The 16,970-nt window shown below is 46.5% G+C and overlaps 1 protein-coding gene across 2 annotated transcripts in view; it reads left to right on the top strand.

Annotated features, from left to right (window-relative positions):
* The first annotated feature begins 14,876 nt into the window (after positions 1–14,876).
* The window catches only part of COL27A1 (collagen type XXVII alpha 1 chain), a 143,700-nt gene continuing 141,606 nt past the window's right edge, over positions 14,877–16,970 (top strand). The window contains exons 1-2 of one of the 2 annotated variants that reach the window (XM_071766087.1): positions 14,877–15,025; positions 16,204–16,502. In XM_071766087.1, the coding sequence (XP_071622188.1) occupies positions 16,447–16,502 (56 nt within the window). In that variant the 5' untranslated portion in view covers positions 14,877–15,025; positions 16,204–16,446. Of the gene's footprint in view, positions 15,026–15,913; positions 16,503–16,970 lie in introns of those variants that run through there. The other variant, XM_071766088.1, reaches the window with a different exon arrangement.

The raw sequence follows: 16,970 nt of genomic DNA, 5'->3' as shown, positions 1-16,970 counted from the left end.
TAACGTGTCGAATAATAGGAGGTTGGACAGGACCAGGCTTCTTTTGGTAGAATATAGAGGGGATAAACTTTGCTTTATGCATACACATGTCTTAAGGAAACTAATAACTTCTGCTGATGTGTATGGTACAAGAGGATGTTAAATAAAATCTATTACAGTTTAAAGGATGTTGGGAAAAATGTATATAACAGAAAAAAGAGTTAACACGAGGATGCAGAAGTAAGGAAGAGGCATGTGTTAAAGCAACCATGGTTATTTTGCAAGTCCAGGAAGAAGGTGTAAGTGCTATTTGGAGTCTCCCAAATCCATTGTGAATGTCTCTTGACAGCCATTATGATCCCTGCACTCCAGTAAATCCTTGTCAGTGCTTGCTCTGGGGTGCTCGAACCAGAATGAAACTTGCAGATCCTGCAACTGCCAGGCCTTGTATGGAGGAAACACCTGGGTCAAATCAGGCTGAAATGCAGAAAGTGAGACCAGCTGATGGTCTGAGGTGAAACCTTGGATGTTGTTTGAGCTGATCAGAGTGTGCTCTGATGTCCCAGAACTGAGCAGTGTGAAATTCTGTTAGTTTCATCTTCATGCTGTGTTTGGTGAGGGTCAGGATCAGAGGGCCTGGGAGGAGCAGTGCATCCAGCATGTGAGGTCCTGTGGTAGCACCACAGGCTGGCAGGAGGAAGTACAGAATGTGGAAAATTGAGCTGGATTTGCTGCTTTGTGTGAAAGTCTCTTTCGTTCCAGAGCCTGTGTTTGTCTGGTGGCTAAAGGGAGGCAGAAAGCCAGGAGGGAGTTGGGATATTCCAAACCCAGCCAAGGCATTTATCAGGGCAGTTGTCATCTTCACACCATCCCAGTCAAACCAGGGGGAGCACGCTGTTGTTCTGGGGGGGTAATTTGTAAGGAGGGGAGAGATCAGCACCTTGGCAACAATATTGGAAATGACAGTCAGCTTGAGCCAAACTTTTGTGCCTACTGCATGTAGGAGAAAAATGAGAAATCTTGTGTCATAAGATTATTAAAATTAGGCTTAGTGTCTGTCAATTTTTTACAATCAGAAGAAAAAAAATGGTGAGGAATAGAAAACACAGGAAAAGTCTTAGAATAGAAAATTCTCTCACGTATAGGGGAATTTGTGGGTGCAGAGTGGTTTTGGAGAATCAAGGTGTTGAAACAAGGGGCTTTGTTCTTGGGTCACAAGTAGAGTTACTAAGGTAGAAGCACCTCAAACCAGTCATTTTCACAATCTTTGGCTTTAGCATGTTAGCCTCCATCTGTGTTTACAAACTGAGAGTAAGAGTTTTGTTTCCATTATGCTAAGGAAAGCTGCATTTTAAGAGTTTTACAAATAACAAAAGACCCAAAAGCGTTGTCAAAATGGGCTGTGTCCAACATGACTTTGGAGTGGGCTGCTGCTCTCTTTTCCCCTTCTGCTTTTCATCCCAGTGCAAAATGGTGGCTTAGTTATTCAACCTCCTCCACCTGATTTTTATTTCTCATTTTCCTTGTTATTTGGAAAGCAAGTTGGGCAGTACATGAATGTGTTCCACCCCTTTAGTTTATTTAGAGCTCATCTTGCTCACATTTCCTTCTAGCATAGCAGAGACTCTCCCCTTTGGAACAGGATCATGACATCCTAACCTCAGGGGTTTCAGCTGAGATTTGCTTGTTTGACTTTTCCTCAGATTCAGTGACCTGGTTCCTCTGTGCTCCCTCCCTGACACAAGGAAAGTGAAGGACACTTGAAAAGAGAAACTTTTGAAACTTGCACAGTTTTGTGAGTGTCCCTCCCAAACTTGTTTGGCTTCTCCTTGTTTCTCACTTGCCCTTACTCCTTGTGGATCCACTCTGAAAAAGAATTGGGTAGCTAGAAAATATGGCATGTCTGTGTTCAACCAGGTCTTCTGCCCCTGACTAGAAAACACAACAGGTTGGATTTGCCCCTCCAGACTCACTTCCTTGCTTTACTCCTCTGCTTGATGCCTGAGAATCCTGCTGCCTCACTCAAAACTGCACTGGGAAATCTTAGATGCTGACTGGTGCAGGGAAAGCCACCAAAGCTGGCAGAACTGGTTGGTTATGGTTTGTGTAGCCCATGTTCTGCTGCTTGTTGCCAGCAGCATGCTCTCTCTCCCTGCCTAGCAGGCCATATTATTTACATTTCTGCCCTGTGTGTTCTTCTCTGGCACAAAGAACAAAAAGCAGGTTGGTGTGGATGGGTGAGGATGCACAGCTTTGTAATTAAAATTGGGGGTTTTCCTGCTTGGACTTTTGCATTGAAAATAACATGCAGTGATTAACCTCTGACTGATGATGTTCTTTTTATGACCAAGGGATTGGCTCCTGGAGGACTTCCTGCTTTTTTTGGAGGGCCTTTGCAAGGTTAATTTGTCTGTAGTAAGAGTGGCTGAAGTCACCAGAGTTTCTATAGTGACCAGATGGAGATAAGAAAGTACTCACTAGTGGAAGTTGAAGATGCTGGATGCCAAAATTGCAAACTGTTTTTAAACAGACCAGCCGAGCAAAAGAGTTCTGTGGCTCCACAGTCAGCTTGGACCTGAACGTCCTCTTTGTTTGGCTGAACAAAAACCAGATAAACAAAACACTGAAGGCAATTAGCTTTGTTTGCTTGCCTTTGTCCCCTCTTCTCCCAAATAATTCTAAAATTAGGAATAACGCCAGTGAATTCTGTAGCTATTCAGTGGACTAAAGCTGGTGCATAAGAGATGAGAAACAACTAAGTGTAACACTGCTGTTTTCAATAACAGTCCATTCAGTTTTAGCTCTTTTAAAATTTACTTCCATTTACTTCCTCTGTTCCAGATTTAAGGACAATTCTTTGATTGCTCTTGTAAATGAGTGTACAAAGCATTGCTGTCACCATGTACCTAGGTGCTGGTACCACACTTCTCCTGGGAAGGTCTCTGCACTGCCCCAAACTGTCTCCTTTCTTTAGAAGCTTTACTGCAGCCTCTGGGTTGTCCGGGGTTGCAGACGTCACCTGTGAATCAAATAATGTGTCAGTGAGGGGATATGCTGGGCACTGGGCCATGCTGTTAAGTGACAAATTTACTGGATGTACATGCCATGAAGTTCACTGCAGAAAAGGGTTAATTAAGACCTTTCCCTTCTTACAAAAGCTTTTTGTCCACCATGTGCATTGGCTGGGGAACAGCTCCCATCAAAGCCTGTCAAGTGAACACCGCTGCATAAAACAGATACGGTGTGGAAAACCACAGGCTGCTGGGTGGGAGGGAACCAGTGCTGGAGCTGTGTAGGGAACATTCTTGCTGTACAGTGCACGAGGCAAAGGCAGTGTCCCTCGATGGAAAAAATGCAAGCATGGGGACTTTCTGGGTGCTGGAAAACACCCAAGACTATGTTAAGCCTGGCTGAACCTGCTTTCCCCCATAGCCACGTCCTCTGAGCATCCAGTGGGTGCATCCAGCCCTTGGTCTTTTTGTACGTGGTCCCATCAGGCTCACGGGAGAGGTGCAGAGTGCTGGGTGTGAGTCTGCAAGCTGTGTTCCTGTGGTTAGCTCTATACTCCTACAGGTCCTAAAAGCTTCGTTGTGGGTTTTGGCATGAATACACTCGCTCCAGTCTAAATGAGGGCTTTGTGGTCCAGCCTGTTGTTATTTGTGAAGAGTGCTGGGAACCACTGCCCAAACATGGCTACATGACTGCAGCTGAAGGTGGCAAGCATGCAGGGCCTTGGGGCTAATGTAGCCCAGATTGAACAGCCTTCCCCATCCCCTCAGAAAACATCTCGTGGTTTGTGGGGACACAGAGGGGGACTTCCCATGCTGATGAAATGAAAATGAATGAGAATGCTTGTCTGGGTGGTTTTGTCTCCCCAGCTCTCTATCACTCTTTGCCTCTGATAATGGCCAGGTTCTTGCTGCTGCCTGTATTTGTCTTCCTGGTTAATCAGGCTCCTTTCTGCCTTTCTGAGGTCATCACAAGGTTGTGTTCACAGTCTGAGGGGCTCTGCATGAGCAGTGCAGTAAAACAGGTTATAAATCACCATGAGCTGTGGGGCTGATGGGTCCATTAGCAGGGTGCTAAGCCAGTAACACATGGCAATGCTCTTGGACCAGGATCCCTCCAGAAAGGTTGATACACTGAGGCCTCCTTGGGCTCCCTGGGAACGCCCCAGCCAGGGCTTCACCTTCTCTAACCCTTTTATCATCACTGTAGACACACAGCCTTTGATGTGACTGCAGCTGTTGGTGGCATGAAATCTGCCCAAAAGGCAGCACGAGCACCATTCCTTCAGGATCTGCCAGCTGTAGACTGAAAGTAAACTGGGTTGGGCTGGGGGGGACCACTCCAGACTTCTGCTAATTCCCAGGAGTGCTGCACCCTATCTGCAAAGCTTTTGTGCAGCTAAAGGCTGCTTCCCTCCAACCCTGCTGACTTGGGCACCAGGAGGATGGGCTGTATGCCCACAGAATGGGTGCAGTGTGTGTTCATGGAGCAGAACACAGGTATTGAATCTCACAGCAGAGACAGGAGCAATTTCAGTCCTCTTTTGGGAGAAAGACCCCCTGGAAAGCATCACTTATGCAGCTGGAACCCAGGGGGGGGATAAAACCCACCCCAAACAAACAAGATGGGTACTGCTGGTGGGATGAGAGCAGTCACTGCCCCAACTGTGTCTCTAGGTTATGACAGGAGGTGAGCAAGGCACATCTTCACCTGACAGTGCACTGAACTGTCCCTACTTTAGGCTGGTTGATGTCTTCAGCTTGCTACCTTCACTTTGGTTGTTTTTGGTCAAGGGAAGATGAAGCTTTCAGTGGGTGTTTGGTATGGCAGTAACTATAATTAAATGTATGTGGTTCTCTTGCAGACTCTGGAATCTATAATTTTCAGTGTAGTCCCCTCCTAGTATTGCTGGGGAGATGGTGGTCTTTGGACTAAAAAAGAAATTAAATTTAAAAAATCAAAGCTCTAAAATGCTGATCGCTACCTTTTATAAATATTTTAATTCAGTGTTATTGCTTCTTTAAAGGAGGAGGAAAATAGAAAGCTTGGCATTTCTTGCTATCTTCCAGCTACTTTGGGGTGAGTTTTACCCAGAAACCAGTTTGTTCCTGTTGTTTAATAATGGCATGTCAGGAAAAAACTAAAAAAACCCAGCTCAGGAGGAAGGGCTGATGAGTACAGAGAAACTTTATTTCCTCCACAAAGATCCCTTTGCTGACCAAATACGTAGGACAAGCATGGTTTGTAATGCTTACCAAGTGCAATGGTGTTGAGGGAAGGCTCTGTGGATTTGTGGCATGGTGGGGCCAGATTTCTGGGCTCTCCTCCTCACTTTGCTACTCACTGTGATCAGGATGGGACAAGTTACTAATAGGCTGATTTTATTTTCTGAAGTTGGGGTGGTAAGTACAGCTCCCTGGGATGGCTGGGGAATGCACGAGTGCTCAGGCACCTCTCCAAATTGCACCTCTGTGTATCTGGGATTTTCTGTGCATCCAGCTGCTGAATTAGGGAGAGCTGTGTGGGTGGGTGGTGAATTAGAGATTATATTAATAATTGCAAAGTGCTTTTAGGGTGCTATGATGAAAGGCAAGTTAGGGGCATCAAAGTGTTTTTTGTACTAAGGACCTGCTCACCAGGCATTTGATGGGGCTGCCTGGTTTGGGTGGCTTGTGTGTGTTATTTTGAGGAAGGCAAAGGTGAGAGCCACATTCCCCACATCAATTAATAACTGAGGCAATGTCAGCCATTTGCCAGCTGGGTTGGCCTGGGAGCTTCAGCAGCATCACCAGAAAATACTGTACCTGCTCCCTGCCAGGGGTGTATCCAGCAACAAGAATATTAACAAAATACTGTTGCTTATTCAAGGCTTTGAAGAAGTAAAATATTATATAGTCTCATTTATTCCATTCTGCTGATTTAATACAAGTCTTGCAGTCACTTTTGGTCTGGTTTTGGTGCTGAATGGGGTATTTTGTAGGAAAAGAGCCACAGAGTAGTTCAGAGAAGAGCATCTCAAGATATGCTGAGCAATGGGATGAGATTAAAGGTTGCCCTTTGTAATCTAAATGAGAAATAGTATAAGGTTAGCTCATCATAAAGAAATGGCAGAGAGAAGTAATATAAGAGGGAAAAGGCAGGTGTTCAGGGCAGCTGTGAGGGAGATGATACAGATAAAGCATAGATCTCAGTTATGTATGAAGCAAATGCTGAAGCACAGGGCCTTTGCCAGTGGAAATGTTTGCTGATGACACACAAATAAGATGTTCCATATGAAGAGAGGTTTTACTGTTTTCTGAGAAATCTGAGAGTAAACAAACAGTATTTCTTCCTAGGTTTTTGGAGCATAGAACTTGACCCTGAACTAACCCTTGCCAGTGAGAGGGTTCTTCAACCCCACAGACTTTGGGGGAATGGCAAATGGGAAGCAGGCTTAAAAAGGTGTTGATTTAGTCTGTACAATGGCTCGTTTACTTATTTAAGCATGGAGAGGTTGAGTGTTGGCAGTGTTTCTGTGTTTATTTCTGTTTGCAATATGTACAAACCTGCTCCGAGGTCTCTCCATGGTGAATGGGGGATGCCAGGGGATGCAGCCAGGGGCACTCTGAGTTTACATCAAGGCAAAGATTGGCAGTTTAAGTCCTGCTAAGCCATGTTAGGAAGGCAGAGACATGCTGCCTGCTATAGAGCAGCTCACACAGACAGCAATGTTCTGGAAACTTAGTAAAATGCATCCCATTGATTCTTCCTCTAAAAACTTCATGTATCTAATGCAAAAGGATTTAGAATTATTTTTTTTTAAACAGTAAGAATAGAAATAGTGACTTCATTCTGTAGAACTGAATAATAGATACCTTTGATAGGAAAACCCTAACTGAAGGCTTCTAGTTCCATCCTGATGACCAGTGCAGAGCACACATAATGCTCCAGTTGGCTGCCATGAGGTAGCTCACAGTGGAAACTCAAGCACTGCAGAGCTGTGGGGGGTTGAGTTCAGGTGTGTAGTTCAGGGGAATTTATTTGTCTTTAGCAGAGAGAAATTACCTTCAAGAGACACGTTATGGGATCGGAGTCCCTGATGCTCTGATTATGTCCTCAGTAAAAGGGATTTATGACTCCCATGGAATAGGCAAAGCTGAGAGGTGTGTTGTGTGTGGAGGGAGAAGACCAGCAAAGCAGTTTGGCACAGAGCAGCTCTGTTCCTGACAGATCTTTCCTTTTCAAAGGAACTGTGCACCAGCAGGCAGGAGTTAGCCATGGGTCTATGCAAGCAAGAAGCTCTGGTGAAACCAGAGCATATTCTGGAGGCTTGAAAAGTCAATGTGAGTTTTTCCTGACAGTCTTTGGATAGGATCTCCATGCTGGGAGAGGTAGAACAATGCTGATTAAATTGTTTATACTGTATCTAACTCCCTGGAATGATAACTGCTTCTTGCTTGGCAAGTTTGGCCCCATCAGGGGTGAGCTGAGTGCATCCTGAGAGGGTGTTTGGTGGGAATGGAGGTGATCCAGCCCTGACAGACCTGAGCCTTGCATCCATCAGGTCCAGCAGTGGGTCTAGCAGCCTCCAAGGGCTCCTGAGCTTTTGGTCCTTGATGAAAGGTGCCACTGTGAAGCTGCTTTGATGCACTCTGTGCAGTACAGTTGCATTCAAATCACAATAAAATTTTTTAAAAAGCAACCAAACATCTCCCAAGCTCTGGAAACAAACAAGCAAACACAGTTCCCTTCCATGAAACTCATTTCAATCAGTTCATTTTATTTCCCTCTTCTCTGGGGAGGAGGGGATTTATTTCACCAGTGGTTGTATAAATATTGACTTGATTTTTTTTTAATTTTTTTTTTTTTTTTAACCTGGAGGAAGAGACACAACCAGGTCTCTTATTAGTTCTTACCCAAACATCAGTAAATACAGTCTTTCTGCAGTGGCTCCAGTTTGGAGAGCTTTACCAAATACTATTGCTATTGAAGTGGAAAAAGAGTGAGAGTGTGCAGCTGTGAAGAAGTGTGTTTGCTGGAAGAAAAAAAAACCTATTAGCTTTGAAGCAGATTTGTATACTCTCAGTTAGTGTACTGAGTGTGTCAGAAGAGAACCTCTCTGTGAAAATGGGCTGAGTTTCTGCTTTCTGTGTTAACAATTCAAGAGAAGTATGAAGAAATCAAGTATTGTGCTGCTCTAAGTGGCACAGATTGCATCTCAGTCAGTGCAGATAAAGGGCTAGGGATTGTCTACTGTACTCCAGAAGATGTATTTGAATTGTGTGTTTAATGAGCAGGGTGTTTTTTTACACAGAACTTTACAGCCAGATAAAATGGCAGGATCTCTAATGATCTGTGCATCTGGACGATGGCACGTTGTGGTGGATATAAAAGCTGGTTGGGAAAGAGATTAACTTTCTCCTGCAGGAGAGGCTGCTGCCAACTGCAGACTAAAGTAGTAACAGTTCACTGGCAGGGCTTTATGTTTGAAGGTCTTGAACCACTTTACACATATGATCTATATCACAAGCTTCACTCTAGAGACAAGAAAATAATGGCACAAAAGCAATGGTTTAAGTTGCTTCAGGTCACCCTGCAGGTCACTGGAACAGTGAAAACTAAAACTGAGCTCTGTTGAGATCTAGGTTAGTGTGGTGCTGGACACTGCTGCCTCCAGGCAGAGAGGAGCTGACTGCTTCAGGCACAGACATCCAGGACCAAACAGCTGTGAAGAAATGAGGTAACTTCTTTCTCACTCACCAGCCACATCACTTTTCATCAGAACAACTGCTTGCAAGAATAGCTGAACACAGTTGCTAAAGGAAACAGTCATAGCACATTGTAGCTTAGATTAGGTTAAGCACTTCCCTGTTATGCTTGGTTTGTACCTTAAAGGTACTCTCAGATTACACAAATCAAATCACAGTTGTTTTGGTGTTGATACCTCAGACTTAGTGGAGTACAAGCTTTTGCTTAACATACAGGTGTGTGCACTGCAAGGGGTATCTCATCCTTGTCACTGCTAGAGAAGTTTTTTGGTGTCACTAATGAGGCCAGTGCAGGGTGGATCCCAAAAGATGTTAATTGCACTTCTGTCTAGTCTTGCCCTTCCTTCCTTTTTGGCTGGGACTTGCCATTTTCACTTCAGTTTCTTCCTGACACAAGACAAGTATTACTTCCTTTTTACCTGTAAACTGTTCCCCCAGGCCCACCCAACACCAGTTCCCAGGGTTATCTTTCCTCCAGCAGCTGAAACTGCTGTTCCTGCTTTTGAAATGTGAAAAAAACCCCAACTGAACAACATTTTGCTTTATTTGTAAAAACCATTTATTTTGTTTATGTTTTAAATAGTATCTCCTTAAATGTTGGTGATGCCAAAAAGTTAATTTAAGGTTTTCTAAACTGCTCTTCCTCTTCCCTCCTCACCGAAACTATTCAGAATCTGACCCAGTTTTAGATTCTGTCTTGCACAAAATCTTTGTCCCAGGCATTTTCCCTGTACCCTGCTCTCTTGAAGGCCAAGATCTGGCACTTATTTCTGTTTGTTGCATGTGCAGGGGTTCGGGCACAAGCACTGATCCCCCTGTGTGTCAGTGACACTGGGACACCCAGGAAGCTGAGAGACCACACTAGAAGTGGGCAGGACTGCCTAGAATTTTAAGTGTTGTGGAGGGAGGGCTTGCAGAATTCAGACTTAAATTGTACACCATGGTTTCTGCTTCCTGCCCTCGTAACAGGCTGGTTTGGTAGCAATCACAGTGGCAGCTGTCCTTAATATGCAGGAAATTACTTAGCTCACTGTGTGCTTTTATGTACTGGTGCCATGTCCATCTTTGCCCTGGGAACAGGCACTCTCAGGGTGGTTCTGTTTCATGAAGAAAAGATGTGCTGTTTCTTTAGAGAAAGATCCAGTTACCTGCACTCACCCAGGATAGGACAGGTTTGTCTCCACCAACCAAACAGGGCCCTTTGGCACAGCAGTGGGAAGAACACTTGTGCTTGCTGATGCATTACTGTGTTTAACTAGCAAACCTCCAGGATGGAAGAAATACTGCTCCATGTGGAGCAGCCCAGTGGGAGATTTTGTATTTTCTGGTAGTACCAGTGACTGAATAGATCCTGAAGCAGGGATAGACTGAATCCACCCTAGGAACAGATAAGCAAAGAAAGAAAATAAAAGGATGCTAGCACAGCCAGGCAGCTTTTGACAGATATCTTAAATAGGAAAATCAGAATCTAGGAGCTGTAGTATCCCCCCATCAAAGCATGCCAATCCTTTACTTCATGGTGGCTTATGCTTCTTGCTTGTAACATCAGCTAAACAATTTGCTTTGCAGCCAGCCTGTAATAGTGTAGTTACTTAAATATCTAAATAGGAGGGTATGACAGGGTTATAATCAGCAGGCAGCATTTTCTTGGGAAGGGTGGGCTTGGACTTGTATTGCTGCATTGTGTTTCCTTTCATTCCAAAGGAAAAAGGCTGTGTTTAATCATTAACAGCCATTCCTACCTCTCTGGCCAGGCAGCCTGGTGTGATATGGTATAGCTGGAAAGCACAGAAAGATCAGTCTGTGCCAGACATGGCATCCCCACGGCACAGGTTCAGAGACAAAAGACTTTACTGTTCTTGAAAAGAATTTAAAACATTTTACATCAAAAGGCTGCAGAAGTTCAAACATGTCACCACTAGCCTGTGGCACGGGGTGGGATAGGGTTTGTCAAAAAGGCTGTGGAAAGGGGAAAAAAAAGCACTGGGCAGTAAGTTGGTTGTCTCTGTGATATTTTTGAACTTTCTGTACACCTCCAATATCACTAATACTCTCCATAGCACACTGGGAACAAGAAACATAACCCACATTAGCTTTTGTATCACAAAATAGCTGTTAAACAGCACCAGACTTGAAATCAGAAATGAACGTTCTGCTTCCTCAGCCCATAGCTCCTGTTCTTGCAGTGATGGGTGTCCCTAGAAAGGGAAAGCAAATAGGAGCATCAGCTAACTGGGCCCCAGCTGGGCCAGCTTCTGCCTTCATGGAATTTTTAACTTTGCCATAGGTGGAGAGGATTATTAGCACCCAGATGAAGTTCATCAGCAGGATTCTTTCTTCACGGAGAGGGTGATTAGGCTATGGAATGGACTGCCCGGTGAGGTGGTAGATTCTCCGTCCCTGGAGACATTTAAAAAAAGACTGGATGTGGCACTCAGTGCCATGGTCTAGCAACTGCTCCGGTGCGTCAAGGGTTGGACTAGATGATCTCTGAGGTCCCTTCCAACCCGGCTAATTCTATGATTCTATGATATGACCAGGTCCCTACAGGGTTGTGAGGACTTTGTTCTGGGGCTTGCACTAGTGCCAGTCATTCAAAAGAAGCTCACAAGTGTGAGAAGTGTCAGTGCAGTCACATTAAATGCAGGATCTGGAGAGAAAGGTGATGCAGGGAATTACATACCTGGGAGAGCATCACAAGGAAGTGTGGAGCATGTAAGGACAGAGGGACTGGGCTGCTCTCAGAGTGAACAAGAAGGGACAGAAATGGTCGCCTCGGTGCAAATGTTTCAGTGTTGCTCTGCCAGCCAGGGCTCAGCACCAGGCCCTCTGCCTGCAGCTCTCTGGTGTCTTCCTGCTGATGGCATTTGCACCACAGGTGCTGGGTCACCCCCACAAGATGTCCCCAGGAGTTAAGAGCCTGGCACAGCCTGGCACACCCAGTCCCACCCATTTCATTGCCCAGATTACATCCCCTGTGCATGGGCTGGGGAGGAATCCTGTTTCCATGGATGGTTAATCCTCCAGTCCTCCTGGGTTTACAGGCATCTCCAGCCATCTCCAAGAGCCCTGCTCCATGTGATAGATGGTTTTGGGCCATACCACACGGACACATCTGTGTCCTCCTGTGACTGCAGGGACCACTGCCCCCTTCATGGCAGTGGCACTTCCCACAGGGTGGTTCCCTTGTCCCTGTGTCTCCAGCAATGCTGAGCCAGGTACCAAGTTTAAATACTCCTGATCTAGCCTGGGTGCTGGTCCCTAGCCCGGAGGGCAGTGAAAGGCCCTTTATCCCACCTCTCCTTCACATGTTTGTTTGATCCCTCCCACAAGTTTTTGTGGTGCCTCCGGTTTCACACCACCAGTGCCTTCTGCCTGCTCATGCCACGGTTTTAAACCTGAATAGGGTATTTATCTAAATATATCCAAATGGATCCCTGTAATTCCTTGTGAGTTCTGGGGGCAGGGAGCAATTCAGGAGACTTGTGTGAAGGTAAAAATGATTGAACTGTAATTCAGTGCTGTCCTTCAGGCCAAGCCAAACTGGGAGGGCAAGCCCAGGTTAGTGTCTGGGATTCCTCTGGTCCTTGAAGTTGGGCACTGTGAGTCATGAAGTGCAGCTGTAAGGAGTCCTGGCCGTGGCTCCTAGATGCCTTCATGCTTGGTTTTCCAAGAGGAGCAAAGAGACAAAACGATATTAATAAGAGCCTTGATGCTTAACCGAGGTCAGGATCCTGAGGAGAGGTGGGTACTGATCCTTCTGGAAACTGGCTAAATACAGATGAATATTTTAAATGTTGTATTTATTCAGGGAGTAATGACATGCTGCTTTTTTGGAGATGCATTTTGTCAAAAGCAAGTGTTCTGTTCCCAGTGTTGTGTGGCGTGCAGTGGTATTTTCTCCTCCCCTGTACTTTTCTTATTTTGGCTAATTAAACTAGAACAGTCCATTCCATTTTTTTTTTCTTCTTCTTCTTTTTTTAATTTCACTGCTGTAGTGATTTACTTCAGTTTATTTAGTGTTTTAAAATGGCTTCTATTTAAATATGGAAGGGAAGAAAAATAAATCTGCTAAATATATTTCTATTCAGATCATATGTTGTGGCTTTTCTCTTTTTGAAGAATGAGGTCTAATTTTTGAACCTGAATTCACTTGGCACTGGTTTTGGCTTCAGCTATGTCGGGTTTCCTTTTGTTTTAAACTAATTCCCTTTTTCCTACTGCTGGGCTACATTTATGTCTCCATTCTAGCAAAGCTTTTATGCATGTGTTTGATTTGAAAGCATTCATCTGAACAAAGTTAAGTATGTGCAGAGTATTTGAGGATGGGACTTTAAGCATGTTTTACGGTGGTCCTCAGTGCAGTGCTGTGGACCTGAAACATTTCCAGTCCTTAACAGCTACCCAAGCACATCCCATTCACATACAATCATTTTTTCTTTCTTCTCTGTCCCTTGCTCTGGGAAGTCAGGGCCTTGTTCTTTTCTGGGAAGAGCAGGATTTCTTGAAGGGAAGGAAGATTACTAAATACTTGCTGCTTTTGGAAGAGAGAAAAGGTAGAAAAGAGCAGGAGGATACAAGGTGTATTCAACAGCACTGGAATTTTCACACACTCCTTTGCAAAGTGTTTCTTTAATAGATCAAAGCTTTATCTTAAACACTTAGGCTTGGCTAGGATATGTTTCTCAGTAAGGAATGCATGACTGAGAAACACAGAAAGAACAGCTGGGAGAAAAATAGCTTAGACAAATGGAGATTTTCTGTGATCTCTGACAAGCTCTGTGTCTTTTTGTCCCTAAAGCCCCAACCCTCAAAGCTGGTCTGGATGGGTCATCTGGACTCCTCAGCCTTCAGAGAGTTTTGAGGCAGGTTTGTCTGTGCATCTGAGCTTTGTACAAATTTTTGGATGTGTAACTTAGCTGCACTCTTCTGAGAAGGTTTTCTTGAGGACAGTGGACTGTGAGGCTGTTGGTTATCTATTCCAGTTATAACACTACTTATTTCAAATTTTTGTCACTTAAAGTTTCATCTATGATAGCAAGCAAAGCAGCAAACTACAGATGCTTCTGAGCAAAAGTATGAATGAAATCTTATGCCTATAGAAACTGGGAGATGCAAAAGCCCAGTCCTGGCAAGCAACAACTAACTCAAATATATGTATTAAAGAAGTCCTCAGCATGCACAGTAACAGAGGACGTTATGCATACAGGAACTCTGATTTATGGTGGAAACTTTAATTTTTGGCCACATTCTAAGGTCAGTTTTTTAAGTAAAATCTGCATTTCTGAGTCAGACCAGTAAATCCTTGAATTTTCTGCTCAGAGGGTAACATCATTCCACTCTAGTTTCAGGTTCAGGTACTTAGTGGGTCGATGTTTGTGACAGTCGATCCTGTTTGTGACTGTATTTGTTTCATGGGGAATGTTTTAAGTTTAGTGCCTATACCCAGGTTTGAGGTGCTTTAGCTTTGCACAGTCTTCCCCCTATCCCTGGGGATGATGCAGCCCCCCTGGCTTTGTGAAGAAGATGATGAGATGGCTCTATTTGCCCAGCCCTGTGCTGGATGCTCAGCACCCTGCAGGACCTGTCCTTTGCCCTGCAGACCTCACAGCTCGAGGAGCTGCAGCCTGGAGCAGCAGTGAGCACGTAGCTCTTCACCCACAGCTCTTCTCTCCCTCCTTCAGCTTCATCCCTGCTCCATCCCTTGACCCCTGCCTCCCAGTGCCTGCAGAGCAGCCCTGAACCTGCCCCTCGGAGGCTGGATCTCTGCTCATTAGCTGATGTTTGCTGAAACCGGATACCTGGGGCACCCCAGCCAGCGGAGTCCCCTGGCTGCAGCTATTTAAAAGGACAAGGGCAGCCTTATAATTTCCACCTCTTTTACATCCATGTCCCTCCCAGCGCCCTGTCCCAAGCTCTCTTCTCTCCTGGATCCCTGCAGCATCCATGACTCACGATTGGAGCGACGGCCCGAGGGAGACCTGTGGAAGGATTATTTGTTGAATTTGGGGGAACCTCAGCCTTGCCAGAGAGCCTTGGTTTGCTCAGGGCCCCTCAGCCTGGCAGGGGCTCGCTGGCCCCCAGCGCAAGAGACACCTGGAGACTGAAGGGGAAGGAGGGGAGGGAAGGGGCTTGGGGTTTTATGTGTTTTTTCCTTGCTTCTTTTGCTTTTTTCTTAATTATTATCGTTTCATAAGAAGTAGAAATTGCTCTAAGCTGCTGAGATAAATGAATGCTGGTGAACGTGGGGCTGTGAGGAGACTCTGCACAGCCTCTCCCCTCGCTGCAAAGTAAGTGCCCAAGGCAGAGATGATGTGCGAGGGTTAAGGGAGCAGGGCCCAGGGGGCACCCAGGGTGCAGGGAGGAAGTGGGAGGGCTCGGGGTGATGGGCTGCCCTCACCCACCTGAGGGAATCCCGGTTTGCTGTGTCCTGGTGTTGACAAGAGGGACTTGCTGGTCACCCTGGGGTGTGCACGGTAGCTGAGTCCCAGCTCGGTGGGATTTGCAGGAGCAAAAAGGAGGAGGGGGCACGGGGCTGCAGGTTTTACTCACACCCAAGTCCCCTCTCCCGGCAGAACTGGCTGAGGGGGCTTGGGATCTGTCCTGCTCTGGTGGACCTTGCACAAGAAAACTCATTCCCCCTCCTCTGCCCTGCGGGGGTCCAGCTGCCATCACTTGATGGTGGGAGGGAGTGTGTGTGGTGGGGGTCTGGAGATGTGGGAGCAGGGGTAGGGGGGCTTTCCTCCCGCCAGCCTGACCCCCCCTCCACTGGCTCCCGGCCGCCTCGGCCAAGCGCTGAGCCCAAGGAGAAGCCGTGGCAGGTACTTTGTAACGCGGGTTCTTCACCAGCCTCGGGGAGGTGGGGCGAGAGGTGGGCAGAGGCTCCTGGCCCCCCCCGGCAGGTGAGTGCAGCCCGGCACCCACCTCCATCAGCAGCCTCCCCCAGCCCAGGGGCCTGTGCCCATCCTCCGCTGCCTCCCAAGGGTCTCCGGTTGCTTCTCTGCAGCTCTTCTGGCCGAAAGAGTTTCTTTTTTTATTTATTTTTAATTATTTATTTACTTTGTATTATTTTTTGTAAGTGCTTCGGTATTACAGAGGAGGGCAGCAGAGAGAGGCGGCAGGGACATCCTTAAATAATTTTCATTTCTCAAAATCTGCCTTTTCCTCTTCTCTCTAAGTCCAGAGGAGAGATCCTGGGGGTGGGGGGGTGGGAGGCACATCTGCACTGCAAATAAAAATAATAATTATAACCACCAACCAACAACAAAAAGTAACAGCTAAGAGAAAAAAAAAACCAAAACCAAACACTTTAAATCAAGGACTTTGGAAATCAGAGATCACAGAAATTGTACTATTAATAAGGAGGGGGAAAAAAAAAAAAAAAAAAAAAAGAGGCAAGAAATCCAGCGAGCATGGTTCAGCCTGGCTTCCTAGCGTGTACTTTCTGTTCTCTCTCCTTTTTCCCAAGGTAATTGCAGTCTGCCGAGAGGGAGTTAAATGGGATTAAAAGATCTGTGTAAGCAAAAGGACCCAGAAGAGAAGGAGGAAGGAGTGAGCCGTCCGGGCCAGGGGGTGCCTTTGACACAGCTGAGCCCCTTAGAGAGGCAGAGAGCTGAGCTCCTGGGAAGGATGTACCCACAAACCGGCCTGTCCCCCTTTTTCTGATGGATTGCCGCAAAAATTGCCCGAAAGAGACAATGCACTAAACGTGATGGAGCCGGAATCAGAGCCGGTCTCCAGACTCAGAGCTACAGCAGGAGGCAGGGGGTGAGTACAAAGTCCGATTCCTCCCGGCTCCGGGGAAGGGCATCCCGGGAGGGGATGGGGGGGCCCGGGGATCCCGGGAGGGCTGCGGGAGGGGAAAAGCCGGCCCGGGAGGGGAGCCCCGCTCCCGGGTGGCTGGGGATGGGGAGGGGGAAGACATTCCTTCTGCCAGGGGATAATGTGAAAACTCCTGGGCTGGAGAGGAGAATGAACTGGGAGAAGGGAGGCCACGCTGGAGACAGAAAGGGGGGGGGGGGGGAGGGGGGAGAATGGGGCTGGAGTGTGCGGGAAGAGGGTGAGAGTGGGGGGCTCGGGGCCGGGAAGGGCAGGAGGAGCACACATACACCCCCCCCCCCCCCCCCCACCCCCTCTCCCTCCCCTATTCTCACACACCGGGGAAAGGAGCTCCCAGCCCGGGAACAGATCCGGGGGAGTGGGAGCCGATGTTGCACCCACGCGAGATGCAGGAAC

Source organism: Heliangelus exortis, chromosome 22, assembly GCF_036169615.1.
Source record: "Heliangelus exortis chromosome 22, bHelExo1.hap1, whole genome shotgun sequence".
In the NCBI taxonomy this organism is placed as follows: Eukaryota; Metazoa; Chordata; class Aves; order Apodiformes; family Trochilidae; genus Heliangelus; species Heliangelus exortis.
The sequence above is the reverse complement of the archived record's forward strand: the minus strand, read 5'-3'. Positions and strand labels throughout refer to the sequence as shown.